Below are 14,803 nucleotides of genomic sequence, written 5' to 3'. Positions count from 1 at the left end.
CTACAGTGCCACATATAGGCCTGGCAGATGTACTACAGTGCTTATGCAGTTGTTTTTGTGTTTTTTTTGAGTGCATGAAGACATTCCCTGAAACGATTTTGTGTGTATAGAAAACTTCTATGTGCAGTCTATGTAGGTGCACAGCACATGCAGTAAACGCAACCTCCTCTGCGTATCTGACATATTCAGAGAGAGACAAAAATTCATTAGCTCAAAAGCCATAGAGCTATTGCAAAGAGGCAGCAGTGATTAATACCAACAGGGGCTGTTAAATTGGCTGCCAGCCATTTTCAGAGCAGTGGTCGAATTGACGTCTATAGCAGTCAATGGCAAACACACCAGCGGCTCGTTGTTTACCGTGTCCGACACCGAGCCTCTGGTCTCCGGGTTTCTGGTCCCCTGTCTCTGGGTTTCTGTTGTACACTCTGGACGGCAGGTTTCAGTTGTTTCAGCTCTCAGCTGTCAGCTGTGCGGCCAACTGTTAAGCTAGCGAGCTCACGCCCATAAACCGGAGATTGAATTAAAAATACAGTGTGTCTAGAAGCTCCACAGACTCCAGAAGTTTCAAAAAGTTTCAAAAATACAAGCAGACACAGGGAGATTGAGAGAGAGAGAGAGAGAGGGAGAGAGAAAGAGAGAGAGTTGTTTTATGTTGTTCGCCTGTACCTATTATTGTTCAACGATGACGATGACAAAATTATTTTGTTGACGCCCCTTTTTTTCATGACGATAACGAGACGGTGACGAGATGAACATCTCATGTTTGACGACAAAAACATGACGAGACGTGTGTGAGTTTTCATGAAAAAAACTGTTAAAAAGTGGAAATATGGAGATAAAAGGTTTCTGCCCAACAGTAATCTCCAATACTTATTGACCTAAATGGATTTGTTAAAAGACTATACTTCTTCTTTTTTAAACTAAAACTGACTAAAACGTTTTTGAGTTTTCGTCGACTAAAATGTGACATAAACTATCACATATAGAAATGACTAAAACTGGACTAAAACGATTACATACAGAAATGACTAAAATTGGACTAAAACAATAAGCATTTTAGTCCAAAAGACTAAAACTAATACTAAATCTAGAATGGCTGCCAAAAACAACACTGTTGTTAAGAAGCCAAAATTGTAATTGCTCACTTTGTACATTTCATATTTTTATTTCAAAATTGCTTTCTCAGAAAGCAATATGAGATTTGTATTGCTAAAACAAAAATGTTATTTGCACAGCCAATTATTGAAAGAAACGTGAAACCTTTGTTCTAATATTGATATTTCTTTCAATAAATGTTATACTTGACCCCGGGGGGTCTTTCTCCAAAGGGGGGCCCAACAGAAAAGATTTAGAATTTAGAACCACTGCTCTACAGGAATTATGCTGCTGCATTTACACTATTCACTGCTCCCCAGCCGAAAAGTCAGGCAAAAAACATGGACGCAAACGTATCTGAGGCTAGCCATTGTTAGCAATAGCAGTCAATAGCAAAGTGTAGCAACATGTCTATGATTAATTACTAAACACTATGTGTACGAGTGATTTACTGCAAAACAAATACAACAGATGGTTTTATGGTGGTATCCATCTTGGAATCCCATGTTGGTGAGATTGTGAGTTTCCAAGTTGAAATCCAAGTACAAGAACGCCACATAACTGACGACAGATGTGGTCATGCACCACCCCACCCCTCAGCTACTCAGTTGCACTAAGCACTTATGGTCAAAGTGCTGCTCATCACAGGGGTTTTAGCACTAGAATCCACTTCTGACGGACGCTTACTTGGGATTTTCAGCCATAATCCAACTATTTGCTACTTTCCTTGTTGCTATTGTGCTTCGATCTTGCCTGATCTTTGATCTTTCCTGTGGGGAGTGTCGAGAAGTTGCCGGGCGAAACAAGAACAAAGCATTGGTAAACTGAGAAACACAGAGCTGTGTGACGCTTATAGGCTTGGTCAGCTTTGTGTAAACTCATTTGGCAATGGCTTGAATTTAAATGACATTCATTTACATTTAAAAGTTACACACTACAGCTTTAATAGAACTACAACTGTGGGCCTGAGAGATTTAAAGATGAGGGTGAAAAGTAGGTTTAATAAGTTTGTTTTTGCTACTTTGCCTTCACATTTCATTTTATTAATATGCAGAAAATGTACATAAAAGAGAATACCAGAGTTCATTTTATGGAGGACATAACTACTCACCACCCGTGAGTGCAGAGACAGTTGATGAACTTCTGAATAATTTTAACTGGAAAATCTCAAATGTCATGGATACTTTTGCACAAAACTAAGACAAACATGAGGAAGCAGAAAACACCATGGAGAAACACTATGATGGTAAAGGACTTGAAAAGAGAATGCAGGAGAAAAAAACAACTTCAAATTCAAATTTCCAAAAATGACAAAGCCATTGTAATTTTAACTAGGGGTTGTTAAAGGCTAGACAGCAACACTTTTCTAAGATTATTAAGATGAACATCTACAATACTCAATGGTTGATGGTTGATAATCTTACAAACCCTCCTAATCAGATAGCCCCAGAATTCCTTTCCACAAAAAGGGCTTGTGGTTCTGTCAATATATTAACTGCACTACACCCCAGTAGTATAGAATAATAGTCATCATTATATAGTGTAGTAATTTGATATTTTCAGTAGAATTAGTTAGTTATAATTGAATAAAATCTGCATTTTCCTTTATTTTGTTTATTGTGAGTTTGTGTGCTGCCCACTTTACACCAGAACAATACAATTGACTGCTTTTTTATAAAGAGATCAAATGAATATTGAGCAGAATGCACCAAATGTGAATATTTTTTAAATTCAGGTTAAAAACACTGCACCTCTCGTATGCTTATGATTGAGCTCTTTTAAAGCATTTTAAATAAAACATTTGCTGCACTTTACATTCTTTTAATCATTTTAGCCTAAACTATTGTTTAATACTGAACATCGTCCCATCATAATTTTTCTCTCCATTTGAATCTAACCTTTTGTTTTCTTTTTTAGAATTGGGTTCTTTTCAAATTTTAATGTTTACTTTTTTTTGTATTTTGTTTTTATGTAAATCACATTGAGTTGCCTTTGTGTATGAGCTGTGCTATACAAATAAAGTTGTCTTGCCTTGCCTTATAATGTAGTGTAGAATGGGTTGGCTGATCAGTCATTTTCCTACACATCTATTGAAGATATGCAATAGAAGTAGTTACAGGGAGCTTTTGACGCAAATGCAAAAGGTTTGCATTTGCTTCGACATCCCAAAGAAATGGAGCTCATGATAAGAGATCAGAGGGAGAAAGGAAAGGAGTGAAGAGAGATAGGACGAAATGGATCAGTGCAGCTGTGCGCCTTTTTAGGATTCCTGCTCTCTACCTCCTCTCACCGGGGCCAAACCGGCATCATTAGGTTTGGCAAATGCCCCGGGCGGCCATTGTGGTGCAGCCATGGCACATTAGTGTGTCCTTTTTAACTGTGGCTAAACTCAGTCTATTCACTTGTAAAAGAGAGCAGCCATTGGCAGATAGTTGGCAGGTTGCACAGAGAGGCCATTCACCCTGGAAGGAAGGAGCTGAGAATACTGCCTCGGAAATGGTCCTCTCTGAATATTTTGATGGAGAGACTCTGGCTGCCCTCTCAGTGTCCATTTGCTACAACTAACAAATCTCCATGAAGTGACTTCATTGGTGTTAAATACTACTTTTCATAAGTGAGGGCTCAGTTATTATGAAGTGAGAGCTGCTGTGGTAACAGATTCACTTTGGGTCACAGCTGCCTTGTCTAGTTTTTGTTAAAATCAAGGAGAAATCTGGAGTTTGAAATCCCAGGATTCTGCATGTTAAATGTTAATTATATTTGGATGGAGTGCAAATACTCAGGTGGATAGTGAGAGTGGATAACAAAAGGCAGAAATGCTGGGGTCAGATGACTCTTAGTTTTCCTGCCATGGTGGAACAAATTACACAGCCTCTGAATGAAGAGTTTATTGCTCGTAATTCATTTTTGCTGTTATTTGTCAGCCCAATAAAGAGGAGTTTTCTGGATTTTAATGATGTTCACCCATTGTCTTTGTTACATTTGTTTTGTAGCCTGTATAATCCTTGGTGGAAGCATTATTTTGTACTCTCATTTGTGCATGGTACGGTTTGGTTTGGTAGGCATACTACGATGTGGATCCCTGGATCACGCTTGCGTTTCAAGTGCGAACAGTACCTTTATTTGGTAGGTGGGGAGTGGGCTGTGCCCGATGGCCACACAGTGTGATGTTGTACTGGTGTGACGACAATGAAAGACGACATTGAACACGACACAACAGACAACAATGGAAGACATCCAGCGGCTCTTTTTTCCTGCTTAGTTTATCGCTGTTTGTCTCAACAAGACATCAAGCTTTGCATGAGAATAGACTGAGCATTTGCCTCAACTTCCATGGGATATTTACACTGATTGCAAGGGAGTGACGTTCTTGCCTAGTCAATTGACTTTCTTCAATTGATATATATCTATATATCTATATATCTATATCTATATATATCTATTTATATATATATATATATATATATATATATATATATATATATATATATATATATATATATATATTTAATATATATCATCATCAGTCAGTCATCATCTACCGCTTTATTCTCCACCAGAGGGTCACGGGGATGCTGTGCCAATCTCAGCTACATCGGGCGATAGGCGGGGTACACCCTGGACAGTTCGCCAGTCCATTGCAGGGCCACACACACAGATAGAGACAAACAACCATTCACTCTCATACTCACTCCTACATATATATATATATATATATATATATATATATATATATATATATATGTATATATATATATATATATATATATATATCAGTTATTGACCCAAGCACCTTCGATATATCATCATTTGAGATGTGTGATGTTGGACTTTTTGTCATATCTGCAAAAAGTCCAACATCCCAAATGCAGAGTCTGAGTGGGGTGATGGTGTTTCGCTCTTTGAGTAGTCACAGTCCCACACACACACACAAACTCTAAGTCAGGGAGTGAAAACACAAGGCAAGTGCAAATGTATACGCTTGTCATACCTCAGTGTATTGATACAGTGAGGCCTCAAATTTAACGCACAGTGGATCGGGGGGGACATTCCTGTCTGTGTGGGTCACATGTTCACTGCGTGTTCACTGAGATTTTCCTCCCACAGTTCAAACACACACAGGTCACATGAATTGGAGTCTGTATTTCTAATCTCTTCACAGGTTGTTAGGGCTTTATGATGTTTTTCCAAACCAGGCAGGCAGCCAATTTCTCACAAACTTGATAAATGTTGCTAAGCCCCTAAATCTTATTATTTAGTTTTTTTAATGACCTGTTTCGCCCTGATTTCTTCGATGATTGGCATCATCTATAGTAATGCCATCTAGTCTTTGGCCTGTTTTTCCTCATTTTAAGGTAGATTACAGTCTGAAAGTGGCTACATTTACAAACTTTTAAGAATTCTGTACGTGATGGCATTATTCTTTTTCTTAAAACAAGTATATTTAAAAAAAAAACAAACATTTGGCTTATTTCTAATAGGGCTGTTTTAGATAGATAGATAGATAGATACTTTATTCATCTCACAGAGAAATTCACAAACTTTTGCAGTGTTTATAGAATTAGATTTTTTTTTGCTGTGTTTATAGAATTAGATTTTATTAATCCCCTTAGGGAAAGTATTCCTCTGCATTTGACCCATCCTAGAATTAGGAGCAGTGGGCTGCCACACTGAGTAGCGGCCAGGGAGTATTGGGGGTTGGGTACCTTGCTCAGGGGTACCACAGCCCTTTTTGGCCAGGTGGGGATTTGAACCGGTGACCATCCGGTTAAAAGCCAAGTTTCCTTTCCACTTGGCCACGAACTGCTGTTTCTGTAGACCTGATCCAAAATCTTTCATAAAACTTAAAGATCTTGTAAAGTGACCCAACAGTAAAATGTGTTAGTAACCACCTTTAGCATGTCTTTTAAGTGTTTTAAAATTCAGCTTCATTCTCTGCTCTGAGGCTGGTGTGTAGCTCAGTGGTAGAGCTCGTTGTCTGTCAACTTGAAGGTTGTGGGTTCGATTATATTCCCGGGTCTGCTAGTCGATGTGTCCTTGGGCAAGGTACTTACCCCATGTTGGCATGGTGTGAAAGATGCGCCGTATGAAAGTGTGAATGACAGTGTGAGTTCTTTGTGAGGGGGGAGGGGCCCACAGCAGCACCGTGCTTGTTGAGAAATTAAACGATATGTGCTTTCACTTCAGATTCTCCAAAAGTATTCAATAACACTAGAAAAAGTCACTAGACGCTTTTTTGAAAAAGAGTTGCTCGAGGGGTCTGAATACTCGCTAAATATAGCGACAAAGTCGCAAAGTTGGCAACTCTGCAATGAAGTGGACTGAGACCTGAGAGAGAGAGAGGACGGAGGGAGGGAGAGAGAGTGCAGAGCAGTGAGAGGGGCAGCATGTCGCCATGATCATTTTTTTTTGCATTTTTGTGTCATTGTCATGTCATTCTCTTTGCGATAGACTGACTTCCGTGGTGACTTTATTTCAAGCTTTTTCTTTTTTTAAATGGTGTCTGTTGTTAAACTGACATGATGTTGGAGACTCTCAACACTGATTGGTTCTTGCGTCATTGTAGGAGGTGAAGTTTATCAAATCAAGCGAATAGAAAGACACAAATGATGCAAAAACACGATGCTAAATTGTGAGGATTTACACCTGAATCAAGAAATAACACGATGAGATACTCATATACACTGGTTTACACCTGAAAAAGGTGGTTTAGTTACACTTTAATTGAGAATCTGTATAATTAAACTTAACCATAGTAGTGGCAACAACCTCTGTTACAATTTAGGGAATCTTTAAAATAAGCTTGCCATTTGTTGATCAGAGAGTGAGAATGTGCAGCTGCACATAAACCCTTGAAAGGTCTTGACTGTCTTCTGCTGCTGCTCCCCCTTCATTGTCCTGAAGAGATAAATCCCTGAACATTAGGCCTCTCACTGGCCAGTGTCTGCACAGTGAATGAAGCATGGCCACCTAACAAAAGTGAGGCGAGTGGTGGAGCCTCTGTTTCTGCTGCTTCATTAAGCAGCAATGTCAGACCCAGCGAGTTGAAAAACCTCTGCCTCCCCTTCGCACACATTCAGTCATCGTGGTGAGGGGTACAGACTGTTTTTGCAGAGTTTAGAGCAGATACACTAAAAGAAAGTGGGAGAAACAGAAGTGCAACAGTCCCTTATGCAGTTTGTTTTTAATAGCTTTTTGATCAAACATATACAACCCTAAAAACAAAAGCATGAGAAGTGCACCCCCCTACTTTTTGTATCCCATGCTAAAAAATGTAAACTGTAAGTTGACATTATTAGATGTATTTTACCTGTTGATCTGACCGTTGATATCTCCACCTGTTGTTTTTGACTGTGTGTTTCCTGCACTTCACTCAAAGGTTTTTCCACATTATAAACTCATTTTGGAAAATAAAATATGTGAGAGGACATAGTTAAAGGAAACAAATATGGGTGAGAGAGCAGGATAGGGCTGCAACTAACAATTGTTTTCATAATCGATTCTTTTCTAAATTCATTGAAAAATGTCAGAAAATGTTTATCGTTGATGTTTCCCAAACCTTGAAATGATGATGTTTTCAAATGTATTTTCTCCACAAAACATTAAGTATATGGAACAAAGAAACACTGATTAATAAATTATCAAAATAGCTGACTTCAGTAATCGATTAATAATCATCTAATTGAGCAGGATAAAGCTTCAGTACGCACTGCAACAACCCAAAACACATGCAGGAGGAGAAACGAGCTGCATATTCACAAACGCTGCAGATTCAAAAACAAAAAAAAATGCATCATGAGAAACACACTGCAAAAGAAAAATGATCTGCAGAAAGAAACATGATTAGAATCTCGTTTTCAGGTGATAATCTCATTTAAAACACATTTGACAAAGCTGAAACAGAGAATTTAGCATGGCTAAAGTGCTTCTATTTATTCCTGTACCAATTCAGCCAATTTTATTTTATGGTACATGGTAAACGGTGTGTATTTATAAAGTGCCTTTCCAGTCTCGATGGCCACTGAAAGCCGCTTTACACTACAGTTTTGCCATTCACCCATTCGCATCCATTCACTCACACATTCATACAGTCTATCACACATGCCGGTATAGCCGTCAGGAGCAAGATTTCTTTCCCAAGGACATATTGGCCTGTAGACGAGTGGAGCTGGGAAACACACAACCTTCCCGTTGAAAGATGGCTCGCTCTACCACCGCTCCACTGTCCCTAAATTTTCGAGTTAGCACAGCATGTGAGAGCAAGAAGTTGTGATTATTTATCTCAACATCAGTCAATGGCTGACACCAGCTTATGTGTGAATGGACCTTTGCTACAAACATGTGCATCACCATTATCTTTGTGCAGGTTTGATGTGCATAAATAGATTTTTATGTTGACACAAAGACACTTCATGCGACTTACAGTTCACACCCCATGTTTGGCTCCGGGCCCGGCCTCGTCCATGAAAGGGTCCCCTCAATCATGAGCAGCTCCTCTGACGACACCCTCTGTGTGAGAGTTGGCAAAAAAAGATTTTGCTGCTTGGGCCTTTTGAGGTGAAGAAGCCGTGACCGAGCCTTGCTGACATTGAGGGGAGGACACCCAGCAATGGCAGAGGCACGGCTGCAGCAGGACAGAGAACAGTGAAAGAGGGAAAACTGACCTAGATCTAGAGGTCTATCTCTTTTATTAGTGTCTCATTTGTGACAACTGTCTCTTCTGTTTCAACAGGTGTTTCCAGAGGCCCTGATCGAAGACTGGATGTGGTTGTAGCTATGCTTACGTCAGGGTGGGGGGTGTGGGCCTTCTCCTCCTGTGGCCTCGTACTGGTCATGTTTTGGTCACTTTGTCTGTCCCAGCAGCCTCACACCAAAGCCACAGACTGTAGCAGAAAAGAGCACCCAGTCATCTCCTACCAAAGTGAGTGCATCTATTTTTATTCCCAACCTTCTTTACATTTGCAATCGGAGCTTAGAACTTATGAGTTCATACAGGAAACGCACCCTGAACTCAGATTTCCAACTCGGAGTAACTGCACCAACCGCAGCATGGGATTCCGAGATGGCAAATGTTGCTATCGACTGGTGTTGCTAACAATGGTTAGCCTGAGATATGTTTGTGTCCATGGTTTTTCCCAACTTCTCACCTGGAACACAATGAACTCAAGGGCAATGTCGCTCCCAGCTCTGACCTCCTAGTTTCGATGTAAATGGAACGCAGCATCAGTCAATATCTGTAGAGAAGGAAGAAGATATAAAGACCTGCCAACCTCTACGCATTTTGCGTAGCAGATACGCATTTTGACATTAAATTACTCTGATACGATGTGTCACTTCAAACTACACAAAAGAGAATAGTGGCTTCCAGATCTTTACGTGCATCAGAGCAACAACCCACAGGCTACTAGAGATGCAACTTTTTTTCATACCAGTTTTATAATATCAGTTCTTTGATGATGTGTATTACTGCTGCCATATCAAGCACAACCACAGAAGCTTCTTTGGCTGATGGAGGGGGGCCAGGACCTGAGTGAATGAATGAATGAATGAGTTTATTTCAACCAGCAGCAGCTGATTATACTAATGAACAGAAGATTATAAATAAAGACTAGACGATTAAGGGTTACAGCTGAAGCAGAGCTTAAAGGTACAGAACCCTTGTTCACCCATGATATATACAGACCTGGCATTCCTGGTAAGCACCCAAGAATATCTGACTTGGTAATTTGCATACATTAGCTAGCTTGAAGTAGCCATGTTGACTACTTAGCTAGCTAGCTAGCAAGCTAAGTAGTCAACATGGCTACTTCAAACTACACTGAGTAATGTGGGCAAGTCATTGTACCCTAAAAATATGTAAACTCACTGTACACTTACCTCACATATTATGGTTCTTCTGCTCTTGGGAAACTCTGAAGTAGGACCTTGAAATATCCAAGGTTGCCTCACTGGCTCAGTGGGAGCCAGTAAGGCAACCAGTTAAGGTGTGTAACCAGGGCAAACCAACTTGTTTAATTTGTGCCAAAAAGTTCAGATTTTTTTTTACAATGGACTCTATGGATTTTATTGCAATGGACTCTACAACATTCAAGTAAACCAGCTGAATCCGATGGCAAAGCTTGGGTAAACTGGTCGAAAACATTCTGGAGTATTTCATAGAGGCAACAATTTCTACACTTGACTTGATTTCAGAAATAGCCAGTTTCTGGTAAAGGATTTTGCAAATCAATATTTTTCACACTAGAATGATGGTAACATGTTTAATATTATTTCTTAAGGTTGAACAAATGGGTTTAGAGGCCTGAATGATCTCTATATGTTATTTTATTTCAGAGATATGGACAGTTTTTCAAGCAAAAAGTGACCATTACAATACAGTTGTCATGAAAATGACCTTGAAATAGTTAGATAGTATCAAAATTAGATTCCCTTTTATGAAATCATGAAGAAAAAGTGCCTTAATACAACAATTTAAGACTAAAGGAAGCTGGGTTATAACCTTTTCTCCTTTCGGTGGGGGGCATTTAGGAATTTATGCATACCGGCCAATAGGGGGCCACCCCAACTTGTATCCATGGATTTTTAAAAACCGTAGGCTCATACGTAACACCCTGCCAAAAATCAAAAACTTCCCCAGAAGTGTACAATCTTCATGAGTTATCATGAATTCCCTCCTAGCTATCTAGGATTTTTTTTTTTTTTAATAAATGCTTATTTTATCAGGTCATGTTGATATTAAACTGACCTTTTCATCCTTACAATATACCATCTATTATAAGACAACAGGAAATTATCAGCTTGGTACTACATTTATTCCATTTCCTGGTAAATAGGGCCATATCTGGGTCTACTAAATCTCATAAAGCCATATATATTATAACATTATAGCTAGTAAGGATGGATTACTGAACTGGCCCTGTAGCCCAAGCCTATGTGCTACTATTGGTATCTTCCCTAATATTTTTTTTAATGGAGTCTTGAAGCCAAGTAATACTGGTTTGTCATGTGATATTATCTTAATAGGGCCCCTCAATCATATACCACTGGTTGTGTTATTCACCTCGATATCTGAGAGGGGCCCCTCAGCCAAATAACGATAATGTCTTTTTTAATGTGTAAAGTATTTATAGGGCTCCTTAGGCTATGTTATTAACCCCTGATGTCTTGACGGGACCGTCAGTCAACTAATGAAAGTTATGTTATGTGATATGTCTAATAGGGCCCCTCAGTTATAATATTGTTATTATTTTAAATTATTATTATCATTAGCCAGGTGTTGTTTGACAAAGACAACATTTAGCTAGCAAGAGAAGGAAGAAGAATCTGTGAGATTATTTACAACCTTGTGCACAGGGGCCCACTGGCTCATAATCGTCTCAGGTCTGAAGGATCACAACAGGAACACACACAACATTCCATTTCTGTTGCTATGTCAGAAGACACATCAGAAAATCATCACTGTTAATTTCATGCAGAGGGTGAAGACCAAATATTGCGGAAAAAAATATGGACATATGTCTATTTCCTACAGGGTTTGATGCTTTGACTGACTCTTTTGTCAAGTGAGAGTCAGTCTCAACTTCTGTGTAGCTTAATCATTGTGGGTCAAATAGCAACACGTCAAGACAACACTGCTCCTGGGGGGAGTCAGTCCCCATGCTCAGCTGTGAGCGTTTGTGAATGTGTGTAAGTGTGGACAGATTGTATTCGTCTCTGCATTACCCACAGGTCATTATGTGCAAAGGCAAATGCACAAAAGCAATTTGGGTTTAATGTCTCCCTCTGAAAATCAATGCTGCTCAAGTGGTTGTTTATATTCAGGCTGTTCTTTTTTTCAAAGTGGATCTGAAGCCAGACAGAAGTCAACGATTGTTTTTTGTTTTGTTTTGTTTTGTTTTTTTAAATAATACAACCCTTCACATCAAAAATTGCACAAAACAATGCTGATATAGATCTTACATGGAATTAAGGTGCAGACAGGGTTAGCCAAAATTTGTTGGGAGTTATCTGTTTGTTGGTGAGTTTTGTTTTTGCATTGAAGAAGGCCCTGGATTATGTGATGAGTTGAAGGAAATGTATTCCAACCTTGAAACTAGCTCAGCCTGACAACAGGACTTTCACTTATAGCAATGACTCTCACACTATTACCAAGACATTGGAGATCAGTGAAGAAGTCTCCAGAGTCAGTGATGAGTTAAGTGTGAAGACACCTCCGTACTGAGGCAACATCACACGTGAAATTGTAAACTACAGTTTTACTCCATGTGTGTTATCATAACTAAATTATACAACAACTCTGTTTTATCTCAGCTAAAACTGCAGATTTGAATGCCATTCTGAACATCTCCTTATTATATTTTGCATTTTAGTTTTTACACACCTTTCAGCTGTGGATTTTGTGGCTCAAGAATTTCACAAAGTGTGTAAACCTAATCTAGACACTTGGTGCGTAGTAGCCGTGGACTTTCCCACATATATTTGGTATATTTGCAAATGTGATTACCAAACAAGAGATAAATACTTTTATCATTGCCCCTCTTCCTTTTTCTTCTTCTCCTTTTTCATTCTTCTGATTCGTCTTCTTTTTATTCATGACCCTGCTTCTCCAATATCTTTGCCCATTTATCTCCTCTTTTATCTTCCCTGTCAATAATGTCTTTCTCCTCTCCTTGTTACACATGTCTCACCTTTTCACCCCTTCTTTCTTTTTTATTGAACCTTTCTTCCATCCATCAACCGTTTCCTCCTCGTCACTCCTCCTCTAGCGTTACGGCCGTGGATGTCAGAGTTTTCCCATCCAGGAGTAAAGGATTTCTCTCAGCTGGCCCTGGATCTGAGCAGACACCAGCTCATTGTGGGAGCAAGGTAATAACTGCACCTGAAGTAAACATATATGCTGTGTCCTGTGTTGTAAAGGAAATGCATCTCATCAGGTTTATAGGAATGTGTCTGGAGAGAAAAATGGGAGGACACACAGGAAACTTTAAACATGCTGGTTCATATTTATGACATAAAAATACAATAACTTCAACACCTTGTGAGCAATATTTAGAATCATAGTATGTTGATGTGTTTCTGTTTCAGAAACTTCATCTTCAAACTGAGCTTGGGAAATGTCTCCTTGATACAGGTAACAGCAGCTACACCAAAACATTTAATGGAAATTAACCAGTGGCAGTTGGGAACTTTTATTAAAAAACAAAAATGAACGTACTTCATACTGTGATATAAAATATCTGCCCTGGCAACACCTATTGCTCTCAATCTGATTCACACATTCTGGTCGCTCCTGGTAGCGATATCCAATCACAACCAAGTGTTGGCTCAGGGGCCATCCTGGTTCACTTTCTTCTTGTTGTGTGCGCTCCTGAGAATTTCTTCTCCTCCTCAACGACATGTCTTGACCAAGTTCAAGGAAACGCAATGGCGGAGATGGACCCTTTGTCCATTCGCTGAAAAAACAAAGAAGCCACAAAAACAAACAAAGAAATGGTCGTAAAAGGAAGGAATCAGACCGAGCAGTCGAGCACGCAACAAAACAAGGCCAAGCATTCGAGAAGCTAACTTAATGCCACTTTTCTACCCGACAGGTAGTTATTCGTTATTATGTATATGTATATGTTTATTTCTTTTTTACCCCAAACCTACAAACCTGTTGGTAACAGTAGCATGGCCATTAGACATTCTATGCCATGGTTCTGTGTTGAAGGATTTGGGCTAATGTTAGCTCGATAGTAATGATGAGTCTGACATTAAAAGTTAGCATTGTTTGGTTAAGTTGTGAAATATCCAAGCTATTTTGTTTGGTGTTTCTCCTGATATTTATCTCCACCTGTACGGCACAAGTTTGATGTGGTGGTTTACCATTTAGCATCTTGGTGCTTGATTGACATTGAAGTAGCAGTTTGCTATTAGCTAATTAGCTGTCTGATTGTTGTTATTACGTCTGCTACGTAATGATAAGACCAGGCCTGACTGAAAGTTTAAGCTTCATAGACTGGGGTGTCTGTTTACTGTTTATTGTGATGATTTAGTTTGTATGCACTGTCCAAGTATAATGTTGTTTACGCTTCAGCTGACAACTATTTTACTGCCACTACACATGTAAACACTGCAGCACGTTCTGTTGGCCGATTTGTTTATTTTATTCATAAGTATGAATTGTCCATAGATTTAAATTGTGATTTGTATATTCACGTATGTTAATAAAATAAATAAAAGAGTTTTAGGGTTTCCATAACCACATCCTGGTGTATGCTAGTAAGCATTTCAGCTTTAGTCCTGTGGAGTGTGAAGCTCGAACTAAAGAGATGGTTTGATGGATCCTCTTCAACAAACACCCCAGAAAATTGAGCTTGTATGACATCAAAGAGGAGAAGGACTATGGCTACATCAAAGGGTGATTGTTGAGAAAAGAGTGTCTTCGGGACGTATGCTGTTCCTCCCTAGCTGCAAAGAAACCAGATGACCTTCATCAACATGGGAGAACTGTGTGAAGTGCCACCTCCATCCAACCAAGATCTCCTGGAGACCCAAGTCAGCAGGGAGCATTTATAAAACACTTGCAAAAGTTAATTATTGTACCTGGGAAATGTCCAGTAAAATCAAACCCTGTGTCATCTGACGAGACAACTGTTATTTTATCACAATAAAAATATTTTTGTGTATATTTGAAAAGCATTATTTGTCACTTTTATTTTTGATTGAA

At 39.2% G+C, this 14,803-nt stretch overlaps 1 protein-coding gene across 1 annotated transcript in view; it reads left to right on the top strand.

The window, feature by feature from the left end:
• LOC131455282 (semaphorin-5B-like) overlaps positions 1-14,803 on the top strand; it is a 52,497-nt gene that overhangs the window by 12,169 nt on the left and 25,525 nt on the right. The window contains exons 3-5 of the mRNA XM_058622826.1: positions 8,828-9,016; positions 12,861-12,960; positions 13,180-13,225. Coding sequence (XP_058478809.1) covers positions 8,872-9,016; positions 12,861-12,960; positions 13,180-13,225 — 291 coding nt within the window. The 5' untranslated portion in view covers positions 8,828-8,871. The remainder of the gene's footprint in view (positions 1-8,827; positions 9,017-12,860; positions 12,961-13,179; positions 13,226-14,803) is intronic.

Source organism: Solea solea, chromosome 2 (assembly GCF_958295425.1).
Source record: "Solea solea chromosome 2, fSolSol10.1, whole genome shotgun sequence".
Classification (NCBI taxonomy): Eukaryota; Metazoa; Chordata; class Actinopteri; order Pleuronectiformes; family Soleidae; genus Solea; species Solea solea.
The sequence above is the reverse complement of the archived record's forward strand: the minus strand, read 5'-3'. Positions and strand labels throughout refer to the sequence as shown.